The sequence below is a fragment of the Sciurus vulgaris genome (genome assembly GCF_902686455.1).
Source record: "Sciurus vulgaris genome assembly, chromosome: 3".
Classification (NCBI taxonomy): domain Eukaryota; kingdom Metazoa; phylum Chordata; class Mammalia; order Rodentia; family Sciuridae; genus Sciurus; species Sciurus vulgaris.
Window position 1 is genome coordinate 126,538,013 of NC_136463.1, and position 25,436 is coordinate 126,563,448.

Here is a 25,436-nt window from a genome sequence, read left to right on the forward strand (position 1 = left end):
CCCACTCGACCTTGGAGAACAAAGCACAATCTCTTCCTCTGGAAGAGGGGCAGTACTTCTCTCCGTGGGCTCCAGGAGAGTAGGAGTGTGTGTGTGTGGCAGGGGGCGGGGGATTATAAGGGCAGTGGAGCTTCAGTGACCAGACAGGCTGCCCTCAGGTAACCTGATCATGTGGAGACTGACCACTGGACTCCCAGCCAGAACTCATCAGTGCCAGTGTCGCCACAGCCAGACACAACCACACAGATGCATTTGTGAGCAGGACTCACTGTGAATCGGTCTGCTGTGTCAGTCCCATTCCACAGTCAGCTCTGTATCTGAGGCTGGGGTGACCCTATCATTTGACTTCCAACCTGGAACATTTTTGAATGAATGGAAAGGGGCGGGGTGAGTGCTGAGCTTTAAACAACAGGTGGGACCAGGGGCTGTCCTGGGGAAACCTGAGTAGATGGCCAGTCTGGCTAAGCCCTGGAAGTATTAATCATTTCACTTGACAGTCTGACAACCAAAAATGGCTCAGTAAAGTGTGGGTTTTGTGCAGAAGTGCCCAGGATCCCCAGAAAGAGGATTGGCCCAGGTGCCCTTCCTTCCATGCCTGTCCAAAGCATAGAGAGCTTTCCCATGTTGGGATCCTAAGAAGGTCTTTTCTTCATACCTCTGAATATAAACCAAGATTTATTTTTTTACCCCCAAATTATTGCTTCTTATGTTTGAGTGTTTCACAAAATCCTTCTTAGGGGAGGTACTCTCTTGCTTACTTTATTCCAAATGACCAAGTTCTGTTTGTTATAAATGCTGTCGCAAACAGGGAGAAAGACATGTCTCTTCAAACTTAGAGAAATGAGGCTGGGATGGAAATCTGATTGCTTGAGAAATGACTGAATTTTACTTGTGGGTCCAGATGGCAGACTGGGTGTCCAGGTTTACTTCCAGGATCTTTAATGGCTGAGATTACCAAAGGCAGAAAGCAGATGGAATCTGGCAGATGACCTCAAGGGGACAGAACCACAGTTGGGAGCCCATTGTGTGGGACCTGGGGAGGAGAGGGAGATGGCTGGCTCTGTGATGCTCCCTCTCCCCAGTCGTCCTGTGAGGCAGGGGCTGGGAATGAGGAGTGGGTCTGGAGGCCAGAACATCACGACACCATCATTCCCACCTCTGTAGAGATTGCTAGCATTTATCCTCCTGGCCACAAAAGCTTATAGCCTTTTTTTTTTTTTTTTTTTGTAGTGGGGTGGGTTGAGGGAATGTTCATATGTACATTTTATAAAGTTTAAATTGATTACAATGCACAAGAAGAATGAATTCTTTTAGAGATAGGAAAGACCAACCCATGACACTAAGAAAACAACATAACCAAACCACTCAACCCCACCCCCCACCCAATACTAAGGCTTCTAGTATGAATGATAGCACTGGGAGAATAAAGCCCTCCCTCTGGCATTTGAGGGGTGGTGTGTAGTCTGATGACTGGCTGCCTGTAGTGAATCCCTGGAGCCCAAGGCCCCACCCATAACTCCCTTTCAGAATTCCTGCTTTGGGTGAGACCTACTCAGAAATGGAGTTTTTTGTACAACAGCCAAACAAATAAGGACTGTCAGGCATACAATGAGAGCTAGCAGCATACAGGCAATGGCCAGAGGAACCAGTGGAAAAACTAGAAGAAACTGTGCAGAATCACACAGAACTTCCGGAAAACTTTAAAAATGCTCAGAATTTTGAGAACATGTTGATTGCACAAAAGTAACAGGGTTTGTCATGTAAAAGGCACAATCAGAACAAAGGTGCTTTTATAGTTTACAAATATGACTGCTGAAGTTAAAGTTGTGGGTAAAAACACTGGAAAATAAAGCTGGAAAGAGTATCAGAGCCACAGCGGGGAAGGACAGTGAGACAGAAAGTAGGTTACCCCAGGAGGTCCAACACCTGACATTAACAGAGGTTCCAGAAAGAGAAAATGTAACACTAAGAGGTGTTTCCTGGAAGTTAATGTCCTCAGCCTGCAGCGTGAAGTACATGAAGGCTCACACACCACTGTCAAGCTGTCCAGGACACCCCGAGTAAAGTGGAAAGTCGCCCTCAGAGGAATGCGAAGCAGCAGAAATTTCACTGGTCACACTGGATGCCAGAATACAATAGAGCAGGATCATGGGGTTCAGGAGGAGTGTCTTCCTCCATGATTGCTACTCCAAACTCTCAACCTGGAATGGGTGGAACAGAATGAAGAGTCAGGGATGGAAGTGCAGTTCAGTGGGGGAACCCTTGCCTAGCTAGTACAAGGCTCTGGGTTCTATCCCCCAAATTATAGAGACTTGGTTTACTTATCATATACTGTTAAGATAATATTTAAAACAAATAATTCAAATAAGAGGAAAACATGGGATCCCAGGTCAAAGCAGATTACTCCTTGATAGCAGGGAAGGGGAATTAGCTTGACCCTTACAGCAGGCCTTGAAGAGTAACAGTCCTATGTAGCAGAAGATCCCAAGACTAAGGGGGTCAAGATGAGGTCTCCATTTAATATAAGGTGTGATTGGGAGCAGAGAGAAGTTGAGACTTAGGTAAAGGCAAACAATGAAAGAAAAAAGAACAATGAAAAATACCAAGAAAAGTGGAAGTCATGGTCCAAAGTGAAGCATACCAAGCAGTTGATAAGATGTAAGAGAAACAAGTGTTTGAACTTGACACTAGGAATGATTTCCTTTGAGATCAGGGGTGTCCAGTACTGGTCTTAGATGGAAAGAGGATAATCTAGGTACAATTTGGTTCAACACTGAATAATACTTAACTGGCTATGTAAAAGTAGATGATTGTGATTAGAAGATATAAGGGGCTCATAGTATATAAAAGTAGAGCGGACAGATGGTGGAACTTGGAGAAACCAAGAGGAAAGTGTAGGGGAGAGGGTCAAAATGCTGATAGCTTTAACACACTGGGGAATGGTGATTTTTGTTAAATGTTGAAGGGACAGTAGAAGTTTAAGTATTTAAAACTTAGAGTAACAAATAGAACTAAATATAATTACTAAACAGAGGGTGAAAAGTAACCAGTAAAGTTCTTCCATTTTCTTTTTGTGGGGCAAACCATTATTGCCTAAAGCTAGTAAATCAAGAAATAAACATAATCTAGAGTTAAAAAGAATTAAGTCCAGAATAAAAAGAGATTCACCCAGAAAGTAGAGCTTCACATAATGAGTTTGAAATCTGTTGCTTTCCACCAAGATTTCTTTATTTTTTGTAATTGATGTTTATTACCTAACCAGATATTAAATACTGAGTCTGAAGATGGGTTTAATGCGAGAGGCTGTTACCACAGTAATGCCATCTTCTAATTTTTCAGGTTTTAATTTGGATGAAATAAGGCGACTGTGTTTCATATTATGCAATAATGGTGGCCTTGTTCTAATGAAGTGATATTTCACATTGCCTGGGACAAAGTTGCATAGCTAGAGGCAGAATCTTTAATCCTTGAGGAAATGAATTACTGCCAGACAGTAAAGCAAAGATGCTATTGTCCTTAGAGTTTTAAAAGTGCCCCAGTGTCTAGAACTAATGATTGAAGTAGCTAGGCAAAAATAATCCAGCTCTCCTTGGGGGAGGGCTTGAGTATATGAATAGGAGGCTGGCTGGCTTGGAGATTTGAAATAAATTATTATTAATAGTATGGTGGTGTGTCCTGAACCTTTGTGCCAAGACTTCTAGTCTAGATCCTGAATATCTGATTCATATCATACCTTCAGTTACTGTCAAACTGGTGTAGTTAGACTTCCATGCATTTTGTTCTAAGTTTATTTCTTACCTTTAAAGAAGACATTGTGGTTTTGCAAATCAGGTCTTTTCCTTTAATGTGAATTTCCTATATGTTGAAATCTCTAGGCACTTTTTATTTCAGCACAGCTTTAGTCGGGGCAGTGGACCCTTGACTGTAGGGAAGGCAACCTGGGGAGCGATTTTGGTGTCTGAATTGATCTTCGTTCAAACCCAGATGTTAGCCCTTCATTTTTATAAATTTTCTTCTTTGACCTGGTGTGGGAATGGACTTATTGGTTGCTATTTTGTTAACTTCCACCACTTCCCTACAAAGGCGTGACTCACATCCCTTGGGTGAATGTAGAGCGGGTACTAGCTCTGGCTTCCTCCATCTGCTCAGGGAGGGTCAGTAATGAGTGTGCTGCTTAAGAGGGTGATCTGAACAGAGTGGTCACAGGAGCTGGCTGGATATCTGGTGCTGCCCAGAGAGCACCTGGTTCTCATAGTGAACTACCTGGGCAACCTGGGGCCTAGCACTTGGCATCAAAGGGTACTGATTGGAGAGGGAAGAAAGCCAGGATTTGAACAGAAATGGGCTGAGGGTCCCCCTCTGGTGGGCTGTCCCTTTTGTACCTGTACTCAGCTGGTTCAGGAGGTGAATTATGCTGGACAGCTAGACCAGCACCCAGGTCCCAAGTGACTTAGATTATAGGAAGTGAGTGGTTTATTCCCTGGTGTCACTGTTTAGACACAGCTCTATTTTTGCTTATTTACTTGTTCCTGCCAGAGATAGCTTTAGCTAGTGGACAGTGACCTCCTGCATTTAAGGCTGGTTCCAAACACAATTAAGAGCCCTTGCTTATTGTCTGAGCAGAGAGGGCAGCTTTGGGGTTTAAGGCCCTACAGTTGCTGAGTGTTGTTGGGCTTACCATATTCCATCAAGGTGCTGTTTCGCTTTTCTGTGACTTAGATTCTACAGGGTTTAGTGTGGTGGTCTCTGGCAAGGACTGCTGCAGAGCAGGGCGCCCTCTGCCGTCCGCATCCACTCTTCCTCCTGCCGCCTGCCAGGGGATTTGCCAAGGGCGGTGAAACACTTCTCTTCCTGTATCCCAGGTGGAATGCATGGAAGTGGAGCGAGGATGAGCCAGGACTGTGACAGCTAACATTATTCTCCATGGGACACATTGCCCATACTTTGTGGAGTTGTCTCTGAATTTGTCTCTATCCCCCAAACTGCCCTGATGCTTTCTTATGTGTCTTCTTCTCTCCGCTGTAGTAGCCTCCACATGTAAAACGGGAGGACCTTATCTACAGGAGCTTGGCATTGGCACAGGGGAAGTCTTGTCACTACAGCCCCTGAAACCAACCAGTGAATTTGAGTTAAATCCTGTGCTGCCCCTGTGGCCTCCAGGCTAGAGGGAACACGTTGAGGGTTAGAGGTACCCAGGAGAAAAGGGCCAGAGGAAGCCCGGAAGGACTCTCTCTTGAAGTAGACCAACTTCTACCACTTTTGAAATTGCAGGAAGCCTCAGATCCCTTGGTCCTTGCAGGGTACCAGAAGGGCACAAGAGATAGTGGAAGCCTGGGACTGTGCTGTTTGCCCTCTGACCCTTCTCCACTGGGCCAGAGTTCTGTCCACCAGGCTGCCCATCCCCAATCCTGTTTTGTCATGCTACTGTGTCCCACTTCTCTGTTTCCTCTAGTGCTTTCCCTCAAATCCTTTGCTTGTTCTGTGCCCCTCACCTGGCCACCTGCAGCTCTGCTGTCATCTTGTGGTGACACTCTTCCTCCCAGCAGGTGTTGATGGTGTCCTCTCATTGTCTCTCCCTCCCTGTGGTTCAGTATACTATTTATGGATCCAGTTTCCCCAGACCCAGAGTTTGGGAGGTGGATGCAATTCTGTGTTCGTCCTGGGGGTTCTTGGTGGGTGAGTGTTGAATGAGTAAGTGAATGAGTGAGCAAATGAGGTAAATGGAAATAACCAGCCTCCTGCCTACTGGAGGTAGCCCAGGAGCCTCCTTGGGTGTGGGAAACAAGAGGAAGTGGTTAGAGAAGACACAGTAAAAACACTGGGCCTCCTGGGCTGCTTTTTATAGCCTCCTGCTGGCAGTTGGTTACCTTTACCCCTCCTAGTTACAGTAATGCTCTGATTCTTCCTTCCCTCAACTTGTCAGGATTTAGTTTTAAATCTGTCATTATACAGAACAGTTCTGGTTTCAGTGTTTCATTGGTATATGTTGTACCCTTTCAACTAGGTTGTAAAATCCTTAAAATCCTGAGTTTTGTTTCCTAGGAAGCATTCTAAAGGAATGGAGACATTGCCTCGAGGTAATTTTGTCCCTGGCTACCAATTAGCTGTGAGATCATTCAGGCAGACGGATGAACCTCCCACCAGACCTCTGTTTCCCCCTCTGTAAAATCAGAGGATTGTACACTTACTCAGGGCTTCCAGAGTCAATGTCCCATCTCCTTGCTTACCCCTTTCCATGTATGGCACAGTTTCCATCCCCACATGGGATCAGGAACAACACGAATGGGATACATGTGGGGTGAACCTCTGCAGCCCATTCTTGTTTCCACCCTCCTGTGAGAAGTTTTCAGCACCAAGGGCACTGACTGGTCTCCAAGTTTCTGCCTCAGTTCTATACCTCGGTGTGTGCTGTTTCCTTCTTTCAAACAGGACAGCTTAGAGGTGGAGACTGGGATGTGGGAGGAAGGGCAGCTCTGGGTCTCCTCACTGAGCCTCCCCAGGCAGGATGTGCCCCCACCCTCAACCTGGTTTCCAAGTGTACTTGTCTCCTGCTGCACCAGCTGCATTGTATCAGTTTAAAAAAAAGTACATCAAATCCTTTATTGGGTTTGGATTGTGTTTTGTTTTCCTTTTGCACCTGAGTTTGTGGACTCTTGAAGGCCAGGAGTGGCTTGCTTTCTGTTCTGAGGGTTTGTTGTTTATACATTTCTATTCCCAGCTCCAGTCTTATTTCCAGAACTTTCAACCCTTAGTTTCTGTCTGCTTGGCTGTGTGTTCTTTCTGCTTCATCTCCTAGTTGTTCCATTAGTCAGGCAGACCCCAAAGATTATAAACTGATGATAAGTAAAGAACCCTCTGGCTATGAAACGGTAAAATTGTAAGGATTGTGTGTTTCAATTAGGGACCCTTTTAACAGGAACTCAGGGGGATCGGGGTGAGGAATATCTCTCTGCCTGGCACTACCCAATGAATCTCTGATCCTTTGTGGAAGAACTGATGGTGGTAGAGGAGAGTGCAAGAAGTAACTTAGGAAGACAAAACATCAAGTTTGTACCTGAAATAAATGCAGTTTCTATTTGTTAATTGCACCCCAATAGAGCTGGGAAGGAAAAAAAATTGGAAAGAGGCCAAGGCTGCAAAAGAGTAATTCAGTTGAGTTGTGTCTTAGGCAAAGTCAGTAGATTAATTGAAGGTCTAGAGTCTAGTCACAGTTACCATTGAAAAGTACTTCGGGAAAGCTCAGGGTCAGGAATTGACCTATCATTGCTTGCTAAATGTGGTGGGACTGTTTTCCTCCCAGGGGTTGCTGGTGTCAAGTTGCATGTGCCATCCTTGACTCAGGTGCAGAGGTCATATTCTTGAAAAGTGTCTTAAAAACCAGAATCATACCTGGCAAGAGTTGCTGATACCGTGAGAGACAGGCTTATTTCCCCTTCATTTTGGGCCCTTCTTCCTTTGCCTTACTGTGTTGTCACTTATTTGTGCCGTGTGAACCAGGGCTCTGCTTTTGTTCCCCTCTCTGGCTAAGAATTCATGGAGCCCCCTGACAAAGAATAATCCCAATAGCTCTGGGTTCTGACAAATTGAATTGTTTAATGCATATTCAACTGAGATCGTCAAATGCTGTTTCATCACCAGGTTGCTGGTGGGAGCACCTCGAGCAGAAGCCCTGCCACTGCAGAGGGCCAACAGGACAGGAGGCCTGTACAGCTGTGACATCACCTCCCGAGGACCTTGCACGCGGATTGAATTTGATAATGATGGTGGGTTCTTATGTGCTTGCTTGGTGTTCATTTGGCCAGCCCAGCCTGCACCCTACTTGATCTTTCCATGAGGAGGGAAAGGAGGGGATACAAGCATTTATTCTTACAGAGAGGACTTCTGGTCCTGACTTTATTTGCCATGAAAATACTTACTTTCTAACTCACACCGGGATGAGGCATTTTTGCTACCTCTTCTAACTCTGGTTCCTTAATCGTTATGGTGTATTGCTATTGCCACCTAGTGCTGTATTGAGGTTCTGCAGGAGGCTGGTGGAAAACTGAATTCATAACAGTAAAGAAAATTTGATGCGTCTATCTTGTACTCAAGCAACCAAAAGTTATCACTTGCTGTTGGAATATTTGGGAAAAAGATTTTTTAATTTTTATTATTTTTGGTGGTGCTGGGAATCTAACCCAGGACCTCACACATACTAGACAAGTGCTCTGCCACTAAGCTTCGTCCCCAACCCTGAAAGACTATTTTAAATATCCGACCAATTTGAGAGCTGATGAACACAGGTAAAATATGTCCTACTGTCTCAGAGACTCATTTTATGAGGACTTGGGTGTCTAGAAGCTGCCATAATGTAGGCCATGTTAACATTTAATTGGTTGAGCAGAGCCATGAGTGTACTGAGATGCTCCTGCCAAACCTAATTTAATATGCTCAGTCTAAGTAAATACATAGATTCATGCTTATGTTCTCTTCTTTACCTTATAGGGATAGCATTTTTCTTACTGATTTAAAAATAATTATAGAAAAACTTATAAAATACATAGACATATAAAGCAAAGCAAATTAAAAAACCCCAATAAAATCCACTGGTAACCTCAGTATTTAGATATGATCTTTAACATTTTGGCATTTTTTCTTCTGTCTACTTAATTATTTAGTTTTCATAGTTTTGTAATGATACAGGATTAAAGGTTGTGCGTGTGTTCTCATTGAAGGAGGCAGAAATCTGGATTTAGGATCATACTATGTGGGTTTGAATTGATGCTAAAATGACCACATGGTCATTTGTGCTTTCTCTTTTTTCTGATTGAGTACATCTTTCTTTTTCGGCACTGATGAAAGTTATCACTTATCAAATGTGAGTTAATCTGGTGCCTTATCTCTCTCTCTCCAATAAAGAAAAGGATAGTTCATGCTATTATGTAAAAATGGGAGTACATAGAGAAGCACCCACTTTTTGTTAGTTTGAATGGCAACAGGACTGGACTGTACTGGACTGTACATTGTTGCTTTAAGGACTACTCCTTAGCCATACGATTTTCAACTACCTTTCTATATGAAGGGTCTTGGGTTTCAAGGGAGGCAAAGGGGATTGTTGGATAAAATGTAAAATGGGCCATCATATAGAGAGATTTTTTTTTTTTTTTTTTTTTTTTTTTTGAGATACTGGGAATTGAATCCAGGACCTTCTGCATGCTAGGCAAGCACTCTACCAACTGAGCTATATCCCTAGTCCTAGAGAGATGTCTTTTATGTATAGACTTTTTATTTTTATTATTTTTTGCATTGTGGGGGACCAACCTTGGACCTATGCATTATAGGCTTCCACTTTGCCACTGAGCTACACTCCTAGCTCCATCTGTTGAATCTTATGAAAGCTTCTTACTAGTGACCATTTTTCTGTTTTCTTGAGATGAGAAATCATTTTTCTGCATCAAATAACTGAATTTACTGAATAGCTAGACTTGGAATTAAGGCAATTTGGAAACAGTTTCTTGTATTTTTGATCATCTGTGTTGTTTCATAATCTGTGAATCTGTATAATCTCTGTTGCTTTCCACAGCTGACCCTACCTCAGAAAGCAAGGAAGATCAGTGGATGGGTGTCACTGTCCAGAGTCAAGGTCCAGGGGGCAAAGTGGTGGTAAGTGAAGAGAAATGGTTAATTCCACAGTGTTGGAATGCCTGCTATGTGCCAGCACCCAGCTTACAGCAGTGGAAGACACTGGCAGAGCCCCTACCCCTGGGGCTGCACATTCTAGCAAACTTCCTACATTAAAGCAGGAATTGATTCAGGTAGAAACCAACTCATCATTGTCCCTGTGCTCTCTGATGTGCTTCGATGAAGGTCATACAAACTTTCACATTCAAAGAGCTTATTAATGAACCTTTACTAAAAGTATTCCTAAAACTCTAGATGGTCTTAAAACAAAAAAGCTGAACAAAACAAGACATAGTTTCCATCATAGGAACGGGATAGTTTTCCTCAATGAGTTATAAAAAAAATATGGAAATGATATTGAAAAGTAATATCAGGTCATTTTAAACTCCTGTTTATTCCAAACATGTGATTCAGTATTTTGTTGCTGAGACCCAAATTCTTGACAAGAACAGCTTAAAGGAGGAAGGTTACTTTGGCTCATGATTTCAGAGGTTCAGTCCATAATTGGTTGACTTCATTGCTTTGGGCCTGAGTAAGGTAGAACATCACAGCAGAAGTGTGTGGCAGAGAAATGCTGCTTAGCTCATGGTGGAAGCTGAGAGAGAGGTGGAGAAGCCAGGGTCCAAATATATAACCCCCAAAACCTGCCCCCATCCTCAGGCTACATTCCATGTGCCTATAGTAACCACTGAGTAATTCATTCAAATTAGTAATCCATCAAATGGATTGATCCATTAATTAGGATGCAGCTCTCATAATCTGATCATTTCATCTCCTACATTAGCTTTTATGGGGACATCTCATTTCCAAACCATGTAGTAAAGAAAAGAGGGTCTGTTAGATGGCCTTGGGACTGCTTCCAGGTTAAGACATGATGATCTTTTTGTCTCACTTTCAAAATATGATTGCTATAACAAAATTTATATAGAAACTGAGAAAAATGAGCATTTTAGTGAACACTGAATTTTTCTAGTTAAGGGGTACATTATGGGAAATTGTATTGAATATTTTAAAATATTTTTCAGATACCCAAATCATATTACATAGACTACCCTGTAGAGATTGTAGAAATTATTTCATCTCTTCTGGCAAGGTAATTCTCTCTGCCTTTTTAAAAATAGATACACTCCTGGAAATAATCTCAGAACTCAGAGTGTACTTTAGGACTTATTAGAAGGAAATAGTGTGGGGGGGAAAATGTCTTGTTTTGGCTGTTTGCTTGATTCCTATGAAAACAAATCCATGATTTCTCTCCTCCAGAATGTAATTATTTTCACACTGATGTAGAGGTTTCACAGTTGCTAAAAGTCAATTAAGAAAATGAAGCAGGAAGGTGTTTCTCTTTGTTTATGTGACAGGTAAATTTACAGATAAATTGCCTGTGGATACACTGGCATTCAATATTTGGATTGAAGCATTATTCTCTGAGTGAGAATAAGCAGAAGTCCTGGTTCTTATATTTTTGTTAATAGACTCTTTATTATCATTCGGGGGAAGATTTGCTGGTTTGGGATCAATCCCAGAAAGAGGACATGTTTAATCATCCTATTTAGAATTGACCTCTTTATTATTAACAGTTTTTTCAACTTGTGGTTTGTTCTAAAACAAGGTCTATAGATATGAATGGGCTACTTTATTCCGTGTGTTTGCAGACATGTGCTCATCGATATGAAAAAAGGCAACATGTTAACACAAAGCAGGAGTCTCGAGACATCTTTGGGAGGTGTTATGTCCTGAGTCAGAATCTTAAGATTGAAGATGATATGGATGGAGGAGACTGGAGTTTTTGTGATGGCCGGTTAAGAGGCCATGAAAAATTTGGTTCTTGCCAGCAAGGTGTAGCAGCTACTTTTACTAAAGACTTTCATTACATTGTGTTTGGAGCCCCGGGTACTTATAACTGGAAAGGTATGGTGTTTGTATTTACAGAAACAGAATGTCTGTATGATTCCTATAATGTGCATCACATTTAGTACATTTTAAATTAAAATGTGTTAGAAGGCATTTTTGTAGTATAAAAATGGGTAGGATGTTGAAATCTCTAATACGATTAAGAACAAATAATGAAAATATTTGTTTAAAATTTTTCCCTCTACTAGTTAGTATGTTACATTAATGTAAGTAGTTAACTTTTTTCTATAGGACAATAGTAATTAAGTCACTTTTATTGTTTTATATTTATTTCATGAAATTAGTTTTCATCTTAAGTGATCTGAAAACTTACAAGAATTAAGCCGTAGATATAAATAATAATTTGAAAAGAGGAAATTTCTTTCATTATACAGTATTTCAGAAGACCTTGTTTTACTAATAACAGTAAAGTTCAAGGGTCAGGTAATTGACAGACTGGGGAGTTTTCCTCAGACAATTTGAGGAAAAGTTGTTAAATGATATTGTTTATTATAAGGAGTAAAAGGAGACACTGATAGGAAAAGATAAAAATACCCACATTTTCTGACTGGATATACTTGATTGGTTCCTGTAATAAAGTTTAACTTCTCTGAACAAATTAAGCCACTATAGAAAATTGCTATATAAAAAATGCATGATGAAAAGAAATGCATCTGATTTGGACATTAAACTTTTTTTGAGAAATTTAAAATCATGTAACATTTTTATAGTCAAGAAAAACTTAGGAAAAATTTCCCTTTTCCATTAAAAATGTTTTCCAAATTTTAATTGTTATCGTAAGTGATTCTTGAGCACACTATTCTGTGTGTCAGTCATTGTAACCTCAGGGAGTAGTTCCCTGTGCCCACTCTGTCCCAAGAGTCTTTCATGGGACAGAAATCATTAGGCTGCTTTGAACTAATTGAAATAACATGTTGGATTTAGAAATAGTTTTATTTTGGCAAGAAGAGATGGGGATGTTTCTCCAAGGTAGTGCACTTGCCTACCATGTGTGAAGCCCTGGGTTCAATCCCCAGAAACATCAAATAAACAGTGAAAAATACCTGCCAATTATGTATTTTAATTCATGGTAAATATATCTTATCTGTTTTATCCATTCTGATTTGAAATATTGCCATTCTTAAAAAGTTAAATATTTATTGTATGAAAACTTTGTAATAACTATAAGATTTTTTTAGAGAAATTTCAGTTCAAGCAATTTAAAGAAATAATTCAATATATTACACTTTTACATTATAGAATAGCAAAATTGATTTAGGATTACAAAGAACATAAAATATCATTTATATCAAGCTTATGTTATCTAAAAATTAGTTTTCTGTAGATTTTGTTGACACAAACATTACATTTTCCATCTAATTTCATGGCATTATAAAGATGGTTCATAAAAATGCATGGGGCGTTTTTATCAATTATTAGAACAAATTTCATTCACATAAAAATTTACATGAACATGTTTAACAACCTTGAAAGTCACATCTTTCTTCTTTTTCTTTCTCTAAACTTTTCTTCCTACTCTCCATCATAACATGGGGGATGTTTATTAGGAACCATTTGTTTTATTTTGTTTCATCTTCATTTTTTTGTTGTTATTTCACCATCTCATTCCTTTAGGGATTGTTCGAGTAGAGCAAAAGAATAATACTTTTTTTGACATGAACATCTTTGAAGATGGGCCTTATGAAGTTGGTGGAGAGACTGACCATGATGAAAGTCTCGTTCCTGTTCCTGCTAACAGTTATTTAGGTAGGAATGAGTGTAGGTGGCTTGCCTACCTTTTCAGACACTGCGATTCTCCTCAGTGAGCCTCTGGGCCCCTGCACTTACAGGCTGAGATAGGCCAAGAGGAGCCAGGGGCCTTGGCTGCAGTTGCTGGAGCTTAATAAGTCTTGATGATCTTAAGGTAACCTGACTGCCTGGGAACCTTCTCTTCTGATCAGGGCTCCCTAAAAGTGGGGAGAAAAAACCTGCAATCGCCTAAAATCATCCATTTTCTCACTCGGAAGTCTGTCTCCTGAACTAATGGTGGCCCAAAGAAGGCTGTAGGCTGATCTGCCTTCCCTCTGCCTTTGAAGCCTTTTTCTAGAGATCCTGACTTACAAAGTTACTCTTAAGTGGTAGGTCAAGACCTCCAGGTCCTTCCTCTGTGATTGCCATCCTTTAGGGGTTGGCCCTTGCATCTGGATTGGAGCTCCCATGTCACAGGGCCCTGGCAGGTGGCACAAGGCCTTCTGGGCTGAGGGTGGGCGGGACTGCAAAAGCAACTCGGAGGACCCCCAGATTGTGTCTAAGTGCCAATTCCTTAACTCCTGAAGCTTGTTTGCATTACTAATGGGCGTCCTAAATTATTCCTGTGCATTATGGTAATTACACAAAGGCTTTTAAAAGCTTTAATTCTTGGTATGAGTTGACATAAAGAATAATTACTGTGCATTTCTTGGAAAAAATGTAAAAAAAATCTTCTAAACCTGAATAGTAACCTATTTTGAGAAAGACAAAAAGTACCCATATGCTAGAGATATTATTGAAACAATGGAAGGTTTAAAAAGAGGGGAAAACCTAGGGTATAGATACATAAATAATTTGAAACAATTGTGCTAGTAGACATACCCTAAGTTGTTCTGAATGTGCAAATATGTATGAATGGTACTATTAAATACTTTGATATAAGTCTTACTCTTCCCAAAGAAAAACTTGCTATGAAGGTATGAAAGAGGAAAAAATTATGCTTACTGTTTGTGAAAAACTCCTTGTGTGTTATACTCAGTGCTTTATGTATCTGTAAAATAAGTATTACTGTCCCCTTTTCTCTTAACTGCTGAGTGAAACTGTGGATCAGGAAGCTTATTTTTCTAACTCCAGGCCACACCATAAGTAATCCCTCAGCCAAGACAAGAAACACTCCTGAAAATGATGAAGCTGGGGAGCAACTAGGCATGTACATGGTCTGCTGGCATTTTTGCAGGACAGGAAGGGAGCTGGGGGTCAAGGGTTTGTAGCCTTAAGTATTAAACGTGGGTTTTCAAGGTGAGTAGCAACAAAAATATTTTATTGGAGGCTCTGTTAACCAATAGCCTTTCTTTAGATGCATTATTTAGGGATTATTTATAATGAGGAGCGTTTAATTTTAATCATTCTGGTCAAGAAACCAACATTTTGGCAGTTATGACAGATGCCTATGGATTTTATAAACATAGTTGCTGTTAGACATATGAAAATATGAAGCTTTTTTTTAAACACATTTGCCACTTTTAGAGTGGATTTCCTCCAAAGTGAATGTCTGAGAAAGAAATTATTTCATATTACATTTCACTTGTCTGTGCTGTGTGTGAAGCTGTCATTGAAGAGAAGAGTGGGTTTGGGAATACAGTGATCTGCCTGAGGTCTGGGGAGCTGGCGGGGAGGGCAGCTCACTGGATTTGGTGGCAGCCTCATCAGCCAGCCAGAATGACAGCGGTGCTCCTGCCTCTTACCAAGCATAATGATTTTTTTCTTCAATCTCTTCCGTTCCGTGCATGTGTACAGGCCTGCTGTTTTTGACCAGCATTTCCTATACAGATCCTGATCAGTTTGTTTATAAAACACGGCCTCCCAGGGAGCAGCCTGACACATCCCCCGATGTGATGATGAATAGCTACCTAGGTTTGTGACCTCTGAGATGACAAATAAATTGTCTTGGTCATGGTCATTTAAAAATTTTTTTGATCCATACAGAGCATAAATCTTTTTATTTTCTATTTCATTTCAAGTGAAGCACACACGAAAAGCATGCCATTGGTTGAGGCTCTGCTGCCAGATGGTTTTCAGAGCTGGATTCAATTATATCACCCTATTCTAAACTTGTGGCTCACCATATTTTTCAACTCACAATTTGAGAACTGCAACAGTAGTGGTGAAGCTTTTCAGAACTAAAGTCCTATAGAAAGGGTGAGCTTATATTTTTCAACATCTGCCTCACCCTTATATAGAAAGATTTTCTTATTTTGAAGAATTTTTATATGGGCATTTAGTTTTGCTGTCCAGCAAATCTCTGCTTTTGTAATCTGACATCCTATCTGATGCTTTATAATTGGGTATTTTAATGTTTTCTTCTCTTTGAACGAGAATGGAACTGATACCAGTGACACTTTATTCACCTCTATTGTTTCACACAAGGTTCTCAAATACTGTGTATCATCAGTCATGGTTTTGTTTGCATGTTTGTGTTTGAGAACTAAGTTTGTCCAAAATAATGCAGTGCTATCTATGGTCTATTAATGATGCTGGCATTTGTTCTTGCCTGATTACCAAGGAGACTGATGAACGTGGATTGTGTTCATGTAATGTAGTGATTAATACTTTTACAACAGAACCCTACAGTTTGTGCTCAGCAATGCTACTAGTCAGGTTGTATCCTCTGCATAAGATGTAGTGTTCCTGTGATAGCTCAGTATCTGGGTTGTTCTCCTTCTATCAGTTTTAATATTAAAGTAGGGTTTGAACTGATTCTTAAGATGCATGAATACTTCATAATTCAAATGCTAAATAACATAGGCACTTTTCTTTAAAAGTCTTTAAAACTTACAGAAACCAGAGAAACAGCTCTAGTATTTTGTTCTGTTGTCAAATATCTTAGCTCTATAACTCCCATTATATATATGGTAGCTGGGGAGTGGTCAGGAGGAGCCAAGTGGGAAGCCAGAAGAAAAGGTAATGATGGAATTTACCGGTGCCATGCACCTCCTGAAATACAGAATTGATGTGAGAGGTTCTATTTTGTTTTTCTAGGCTTTTCTTTGGACTCGGGGAAAGGTATTGTTTCTAAAGATGAGATCACTTTTGTATCTGGTGCTCCAAGAGCCAATCACAGTGGAGCTGTGGTTTTGCTAAAAAGAGACATGAAGTCTGCACATCTTCTCCCTGAGCATATATTTGATGGGGAAGGTCTGGCTTCTTCATTTGGCTATGATGTGGCGGTGGTGGACCTCAACAAAGATGGGTAAGGATGTAGGAGGTGATTTTATATTGTGAATCATGGATGCTTTGACCAACTTCTGTTGTTTTTGAGAATAGCTGTCCTTTTAGGTTAGTTGGTATGGAAGATTGTATCTACCATCAGACTTTTTCCATCCCACTCCATCTTCATCATTTGTATTCATTATCCTACCCAGGGCATAAGATTATACTTTTAATGCTCAGTGTTTACCCATGTCTTGGAAACATGGGTTCATAGAATTAAAACTTGAAAAAAATTTAACTCGGAAAATGACATCTACATGATACTGTTCTGTGGTTTCATAAGGGGTCCAAGAACATCCAGAATGTCTCCTAGAAAATGGGGATTGGTGACTGGGTGCAGCTCAGTATTGGAGTGCTCACCGAGCATGTACAGGCCCCTGGGTTTAATTCCCAGTGCCACCTGAAAATTAAAAAAAAAAAAAAAAATAGGAACTAGTGACAAAAGTCAATACCTAAATAATCTATGGTAGCTGGTGCCAGGTAGATAGGTGTGAATATTGGATCTTTGCTGGGAATCCTGCTATAATGTTTTACCTTGAGGAAGTGATTTTGAGTTTTACTCTCAATAATTTTCTTGGGATAATTATTACAGGCTACTTTTTCTTTAAAATGTTTTAACCCATGTTACATACAATCTTGATTTGAGGTCTTATTTTGTCTTTTTGTTTGTCTTTAATACTGGGCTGCTTGTCTTCTTCCCAGGCTTGCAGGTCTATTAGCCAATGGTTTATAGTTCTTTCCCCTCATGTTCTTAGGTGGCAGGATATAGTAATTGGAGCCCCACAGTATTTTGACAGAGATGGAGAAGTTGGAGGTGCAGTGTATGTCTACATTAACCAACAAGGCAGATGGAATAATGTCAAGCCAATTCGTCTTAATGGAACCAAAGATTCTATGTTTGGCATTGCAGTAAAAAATATTGGAGATATTAATCAAGATGGCTATCCAGGTAGATAACAAATTGTGAAACAGTTATGATTTAGTAGGTAGATTATTTGGTTGTTTCAATGAGTGTTTTTATGTCCTCTTATTTTAAAACATTGTATTGGAGTGTTTGTAAAACTGTGGTGTTATCAACAGATATTGCAGTGGGAGCTCCCTATGATGATTTGGGGAAGGTTTTTATCTATCATGGATCCGCAAATGGAATAAATACCAAACCAACCCAGGTAACCTGGATTTCTGTAAGTGGAGTCTCAGCAAAAAGCTGATGCTCCAAGACTTTTGGCCTCATAATATAATATTTAAGTTTAAGTGAATTTTTTTACTTACTAGTCTACAATAGTATGAAATTTTCTTTTTTTTAAAAAAATGTATTACAGTAGGGAGGATTGATTTCAAATGCTCTGATTTAGTATAGTAAAATAGACATAAAAATTTGCTCTTTTATCCTTTGAGATACTATGTAAATCATGAATTTTAAGAAATAAAATGTATGAAATGTTATATGTATATTTGTAATTTATAATTTAATATAACTTACAAGTGAACTCATACGTAAAAAAAAAAAAAAAACTTGGGTGTCTTTTTTCAAAGCATAGATAATCAGCTCATTTTGGTGGCCCAGTATCCATTCTGATGTTCTTTGTATTTCAGGTTCTTGAGGGTACAACACCTTATTTTGGATATTCAATTGCTGGAAATATGGACCTTGATAGAAATTCTTATCCTGATGTTGCTGTTGGTTCCCTCTCAGATTCAGTAGCTATTTTCAGGTTTGTTTTCTTTGACTTTGGTTAAGAATGTTCTGTAATCAGGTTATACTAAAGTTTTGATCTTTTGAATTGAAATTTGTAATATCTATGCTTAAAGGAAATGGTTTGTATGAATTTTAAAGATATTTTCTTTTCTTTTGAGCTGGGTATATAATAATACAATTACTTCTGTAAAACCCTGTTCATTTTGAAGTAATTGGGAAAAGGTAGGTAAGAATTAGTGAAATATTTTTCTCCATAAATACACCTCTGAAACCTTTCTTTTGATGAAAAACAAAACATAATATTTGACAGTACAAAATATGTAAAACAGCTGTTAGGCATCCCATGCGGGGTTCACGGTTTGCTTACCACACTGTCATTGGTCATTGCCATTGCTTCCCACTCACCATCCTTAGGTTTGTTCACACCCTTGATTATTTTCCTGTGACAAACTTCTGAAATTGAAATCACTGTACAGTTGTGAAGACTTGACTCAGTTTCCCCGGCTGACCTCCAGAAAGGCTGTGACTGTGCCATCAGCTGCCTTTGCATCTCCTTTCCCCAGAGCTTTCATTGCTATTGAAAATCACTGTTAAAAATTGATTTTAAAAAAATGTTTTATTATAAAAGCAGATTCTTATTTTTTAAATCTTAACAGAATTATAGCAAGTGTGAGTTCATAAGTATTTCTATCCTCCACAAAACAACTTTTAGCAGTTTTGATTATCTCTGTTTATTTAGAATCTTTAAAGATCACATCACAACTGCTTTTTTCTGGTGTATAAAAATGTCATGTCTTTTGGGCGCTTTTCCTTGTCAATGCAGACACATACACAGACATGTAATGTGACTTAATATTAGTCCATCGTATGCAGTTAGTGAATCAGTCCTCAGTTGATAAAAATTTTAGATAGTCTGTGATTTTTATTATAAACAACATACACACACAGTATATTGTTCATGTCTGAGTCATGGGCTTTTGCTTTTTTAAGAAATTCTTAGAAATAAAACTCCTGGAATACAGGTTAGTATTTTTTTTTTTTTTTTTTTTTTTTTTTTTTGCATTAGTACATATGCTCTCGGATAAGGTGTGACAATTTCAGTTCATAGAGGGCCTGTTTTCTCACAGCCTTACCAGTATTGAACCTAATGCACCTAAGTTTTGCCTGTGTATAAGTGATCTCACCTTTTGATTTAATTTGCATTTTTTGCTAGTGAAAATGAACCATTTGGATGTTTTGTTAACTATTTGTTATTATAGTCATTTTCATTTCTTAAAAAGTAACCTTAGAGAAATGGGTAGTAATGTATGGTGAAACTCAATCTGAAAAGCTGCATCTGTATACTGGGTGCCTTTATTGCCCTGTAGTCTTTTAGAATTCCAGGTGTAGAAACAGCTGCCACACCGAAAAGATGATCCACCAAAACCCTAGAGATTAGAAGCCAACCCCAGGACAGTTTTTGTTTCTTTGAGATGGGGATCTCATTACATTGCCCATGCTGGTCTTGAACTCCTGGCCTCAAGTGATCCTCCTACCTCAGCCTCCGAGTAGCTAGAACTATGGATTTGCAACACAGCATCCAGCTCCCAGGATGCTTCTGAAGAGAGTGTTTTGATACAGTGAAAGAAAAATAATTTTCTGGTTAAATAGTAAGATCTAGGAAAGCCATCTCGTGAAAACTTAAGATAGAAATTAGTTACAGATGGCCAAAGTAGGAGACTTGAAAATAAGTGGAGAAGAATATATGAAGAAGAAACCAAAGTAAACCAAATAAATAAACATGTATGTGACTTGGGAAGGACAGAGCTTGGGGGAGATGATGCTACATTGGTAGTGACTTGTGTTCCTGGTGAGAAAGTCTTGAGAGCCCCTTGACCTTTTGAGCCACCATGCTGGAGAGCAGAGCAGCGTGGCACTGTGTGCTCTCCCAGGTTAATGCACTCGGCAGGGGTTCCCAGCAGTTCTCAGACGTGTCCTTTACAAGCACGTTTCTCTCTGCTTATGCAGGTGTTGGCCTTAAAGTAATTCAACATTTTTAAAAGGTAGACTTTATGACAATCAACTGTTTTAGCAAGCTTGTTTTTAAAGGCAATTCAAAGTTCTAGTTTGAGGTATAGCCCTCAACTACCGAAGAACACTTGACCTCGTATGCCAAAATCTCATTACCAAGTTTTCCCAATAAGTAGATAACCAAACTTTAGATAAGCATTTTCCTGTCTAGGTGTAATTGATATTTTAATATCCTTACTTTGCTGTCCTCATAAGTAGGTTGGTGATTAAATTCTGTTAACATGTTCCTCCTTTCCTCATAGATAATGAGAGTAAATTTCAAAATCCCTTCATAACAAGAGAACCAATCCTCTTATTTTTCAAATGAAGAAACTGAGGCCCAGGACTTGATTGAGAGTTTTAAAGCTGGGTCCTTAGAGAACAGAATAGAGCACCTAAATATTTCCAAACTCAGTCCTGGGCATCTTTCCATTAAATCATACTAGTACTTCAGGGTATTTAAACACTGATTAAACGTGAGGCAGACAAGCCAGTAAGATTTGCCTTATGTGTTAGACACATTTTTTCATCACTTGTATATATGGTGTCCTTAAAACTGTGTTGTATGTTTAAAAAACAGAAGTTAAAGTAGGCCTAAGGCAGAAATGTGTTAAAATATTTTAGAATTCATGCCACAGTAATGCATTAATGCTGTGACATGTAAAGCACTCTACATCTGTGGCAACTGATTTTAAAATACTTACAAGGAAAAAAAGTGTAAGTTTTTGCCTTTTAAATATGTTCTCAAAACTCAAGAATATATTGAATTAGTGTCTTAGAAACCAGTAGCTAGCTAAATATAAAGAAAAAAAGGAAAGGAAAATGGAGAAACAGGAAGTGTAGGCAGTATTTGCCCTTTTAGTGGTCCCTGTCTTTGCCCCAATGGATTTGTGCCCTCTCCAGCCCATACTGTAGATTGAGTCGACCTTGCCATTTGGGGATTGGAACCCATTTCCCTGTAAAAACACTGTTCTTCAGGATGGCTGGGCTTACCACAAGCCCACTAAAAGCAGCCTCGCTGAATCCTCATGAAACCGTTGACCTTCTGAGTTCTGGCTGGGGAGTGATGGATGTGAGGCAGGATCCCCAGATAACCATGGACTGGTATTTTTTGTGGTGGTGACAGCCCTGACTCATGGTGACCTCTTTGACTATCTAGAGCAGGGGAGAATACTTCAGGAGAGAAAAGATGTTTCACATGTTGAGCAGGGCAGAGGTATGATTCCCCGCTGCTGAGTGTTTGTGGGCTGGGAGAGAAGGAGAGATGGGAAAAGGTGGAAGGATTTGAGTGTTTGCTCAGTTATTGTGGAGCTGGAGAAGTTGTGTGACTACGCTTTCTTAAGGCTGGGGTGGGATTTTGGTGGGGAGGATGAGGAAGGGCAAATGTTTATAAGAAGGAGATTTAAAAGTTCAGGATTGGCTCTGTTGCTAAAATTCACATACATACGGGGATAGCAGCCCCGGTTTAGGTGTATGCTGGTGTAAAATGTGGTGGGAGTATATTTTGGCAGGATTACCAGAGTTAAAAATTACTTCACCCCAGGAAGAATGGCTTTTAATAAATCAGAAGAAGAAATGAAGTAGTGCTGGCAAAAAAAAGTAGAGGAAAAGGAATGCTTTCACTGTGGGTAGAAGTGTAAACTAGTGTCGCCATCATGGAAAAACAGTACCGAGGGTTCCTTAAAATAAAAATAGCCTAACAAGGTAGTGCACGCCTGTGATTCCAGTTGTTTGGGAAACTGAATGAAGCAGGAGGATCCAAGTTCGAGGCCAGCCTGGACAATGTAGCAAAAACCCTGCCTCAAAACATAAAAATGCCAGTGGTATAGGCTAGGACTGTAGCTTGTTGTTAGAGTGCTTGCCTAGCATGTGGAAGACCCTGGGTTCAACCTCCAGTACCACACACAGGCACAAAAAAGAGTTACAATATAATCTGCAGTCCTACTATTGGGTGTATATCCAAAGGAAATGAAATCAGTATTTCAAAGAGACATCTGCACTTCCATGTTTATTGCAGCAGTATTCACAAGAGCCAAGAAATGAAAACAACCTGTGTCATCAGCTGATGAATGGATAAAGAAAATGTGGCTAGTATATACAATAGAATACTATTCAGCCAATAAAAAAAAAAGGAAATCCTGTCATTTGCGATTACATGGCTAGAACTGGATATTGTTATGTGTAGTGAAATAAGCCAGGCACAGAAAATTAAGTTCTGCGTGATCCCATTCATGTAGCATCTAAAATAGTTGATCTTATGAAAGTTGAGAGTAGGAGGGTGTTACCAGAGGCTGGGGAGCACAGTGGAGAGGGAGGATGGGGAGAAGTTTCTCAGTAGGGACCAAGTTAGTTAGGAGCAAAGAGTTCACATATGCTCTTGCACTGTAGGTTGACTATAAATAATTAAGGTATATTTTATACAGCTATAAGAAAGGATTTTGAATGTTTTCACCACAAATAAATGATAAATGTTTGAGGAGATTTGTGTACCCTGATTGAAGCATTTCATAGTATACGTGTATCAGAGCATCACACAGGATGCCATGGAATTTTTTATATATTTATGAATTATGTATGTAGAATTATATGTGGAATTTTCATATATTTATGTCAGTTTAAATAAATTTAAATAAAAAGGTTTAAATGTACATATTCTTTGACTAAGAAATTCTAGCATGTGGGAGGCATGCTGGATGAACTCAAGTGGGTGCATGAGTTTGTGCCATGATATTTGTCAGAATAGAAAGCCTAACAAGAATGAAGCCTACAAATTGGGACCGATTAAATAAAGAACATTGCATTGATACAGTACAGTCATTAGCCATGGAAAAACAACGAATGAGATCTAAGTGTATACATTTGAAAAGACCTCTGAGATGTTAGTGAATGAGGCAAATCAATATATAGAACAATAAGCATAAAAAGCTTCCATTTAGTTGACACTTTATGTATTTTTTACACTTGTTAGATATTTGTTACAAACAGACTAATATATGTCTAGAAGAACATTCAAGGCTACTAGGTTTGACTATGTTAGAGGCATAATGTTTGTGCTAAGACTCTGAAACTTGTTGCATGTATTACTTAAGTTTGTAAATTTTAAAATGTATAATATTAAATACTGTATCCTTCAAGTTACTTAAGTTTATATCAACAGCTATTTGTTTTGATGAGGGGGAGGAAGTCATATGTGCAAACTTTTGCTGTGAGTTTTAGGATGTACCAAGGCAGCTAAAGAGGCCATCTAGTATGTGAATGAATCTCGCCTTCAGGGAAACAAAAGACTGAGCTGTTTTTCACTCCTTTGTCTTCAGGTCCCGGCCTGTGATTAATATAGAGAAAACCATCACAGTAACTCCTAACAGAATTGATCTCCGCCAGAAAACAGTGTGTGGGGCGCCAAGCGGGATATGGTAAGAGTTCCTCCAGGTTCCAGGGAGCCTGGCTTAGTTTCCTCTGCTTTATGATGACCTTGTTGCCCTGGGGAGCTGCAGGAAAGATTAAGGGCATGCTGGGCAAAGGAAAGAGAAATCTGCCCAGTGAGTATATAACATTTTACTCATCAGTGGGCAGCGGGGGGACTGGAGAGCGTGTTGTGTTTTTTCCCGCGCTTCAGTAATGCATCTTTTAAGAAATATGTGTTTGATTTTATACAGCCTCAAGGTTAAAGCCTGTTTTGAATATACTGCCAAACCTGCTGGTTATAATCCTTCAATATGTAAGTACCAAGTACATTAAAAAAAATATTCTGTCTCTACCAGATTGAAAGTTCTGCATAAATCACAGAAAAACAAAACTGTGCGGTCCAAAGTGGGTCCATAAATTCTTGTTTAAAGAATCAAGTGTTTCTGTGGTTTCCCCTTTTAATCAAGAGAACGCAGCACAGTGAGGCAGGAAAACTCTCCATTTGGTCCCCATTTGAATTTTCCAGAGCAGATGGTTTGAGACAGAATGCCTTGAAAAAGTACTTATATGCTACCACAACGGTTTCCTCCGTTTCTGTCTTTGAAAAGCAGTGTGGAAAATTGGTTTTGTGGTTATGAGGTGGTGGGTGGTGGTTGTGGAAGGAGCCAGAGCAGGGTGTGGCTTCCTTGCCAGGTTATGCTCTCGCTCTCCTGGTCCCCTCTCAGAGGCCAGGACACACAAGCTGTGTACTCCCCAGGCAGCCCCTGCTGGTCTTGAGGGATCAGAGACTGAGGCTCACTTCTGAGGTTTCAGCAGTGTCCCTGACCCCACAGCCCAGGGCAAGTGCCCTAACCTCTGGGTTTTTGTTTTCTATCGTTAAATAGCAATGCCTCTACTAGAAGTGTGGTGGTGACCAAATGAAAATGTGATGAAAGGCAGCTTGTCCTTTGTATTATTCTGCCTCCTTTCTTTGTAATCCAAATAGGATTTTTTGCCACAAATTTTGAATAGCTAATGATGCTGTAAAGTACCGTTGGTAGCTAAGATTTTCTGTGGTATGGTTTAGTAATAGCTATACCTGTAGTTTTGAGCCACCTGATCCAGCTTTAGAGTTGAGGCAAAGGTGTGGGAATTTAAAGAAAATACTTTTCTGCCAGTGTGGTGACTCCCTCCTGTAATCCCAGCTCTTTGGGAGTCTGAGACAGGAGGACCACAAGTTCAAGGCCAGCTTCAGTAATCTAGCATAACCCTGTCTCAACATAAAAATAAAATAGGCCGGGGATGTAGCTCAGTGCTTGCTTAGCATTTGTGAGGTCCTAGGTTCAATGCCTAGTACCACAGGGGTGGAATCTTTTTTCCAAAGAGGAAAAGAATGAGGAAATTTCCATCTCTGTCAGCTCAGTGTTCTGTAATGTGGACACTATGAGGGAAGCTTTGGGAAGGACAGGGTCAGTCTGTCCTCATGTCTTTTGCCACCTGAAGTAATCAATTCTTTGAAGTTTCTTTTTGTGAGTGAAAATATTACTGTTTATTTTCTTAAAAAAAAAAAAAAAAGTCCCTTCTAATGTGCCAGAATTTAACCTAATTCAAATAAACTAAGGTGGTTCTTTGAAACAGAAACACATAACCACTTTGGGGACTAGGGTGCACAGTAGTGAAGAATCCTCTCGCACAGATCATAACTAGTTTTTTATTTTTTATTTTTTTTGGTACT

General features: G+C 39.7%; 1 protein-coding gene across 3 annotated transcripts in view; it reads left to right on the plus strand.

Annotated features, from left to right (window-relative positions):
- Window positions 1-25,436, plus strand: part of ITGA6 (integrin subunit alpha 6) — a 74,962-nt gene that overhangs the window by 25,416 nt on the left and 24,110 nt on the right. For 2 of the 3 annotated variants that reach the window (XM_079135008.1, XM_079135009.1), the window contains exons 2-11: window positions 7,639-7,763; window positions 9,563-9,642; window positions 11,313-11,568; window positions 13,186-13,317; window positions 16,339-16,549; window positions 17,325-17,518; window positions 17,650-17,738; window positions 18,166-18,284; window positions 23,632-23,730; window positions 23,974-24,035. In XM_079135008.1, coding sequence (XP_078991134.1) covers window positions 7,639-7,763; window positions 9,563-9,642; window positions 11,313-11,568; window positions 13,186-13,317; window positions 16,339-16,549; window positions 17,325-17,518; window positions 17,650-17,738; window positions 18,166-18,284; window positions 23,632-23,730; window positions 23,974-24,035 — 1,367 coding nt within the window. Of the gene's footprint in view, window positions 1-7,638; window positions 7,764-9,562; window positions 9,643-11,312; window positions 11,569-13,185; window positions 13,318-15,096; window positions 15,214-16,338; window positions 16,550-17,324; window positions 17,519-17,649; window positions 17,739-18,165; window positions 18,285-23,631; window positions 23,731-23,973; window positions 24,036-25,436 lie in introns of all 3 variants that reach the window. The other variant, XM_079135010.1, reaches the window with a different exon arrangement.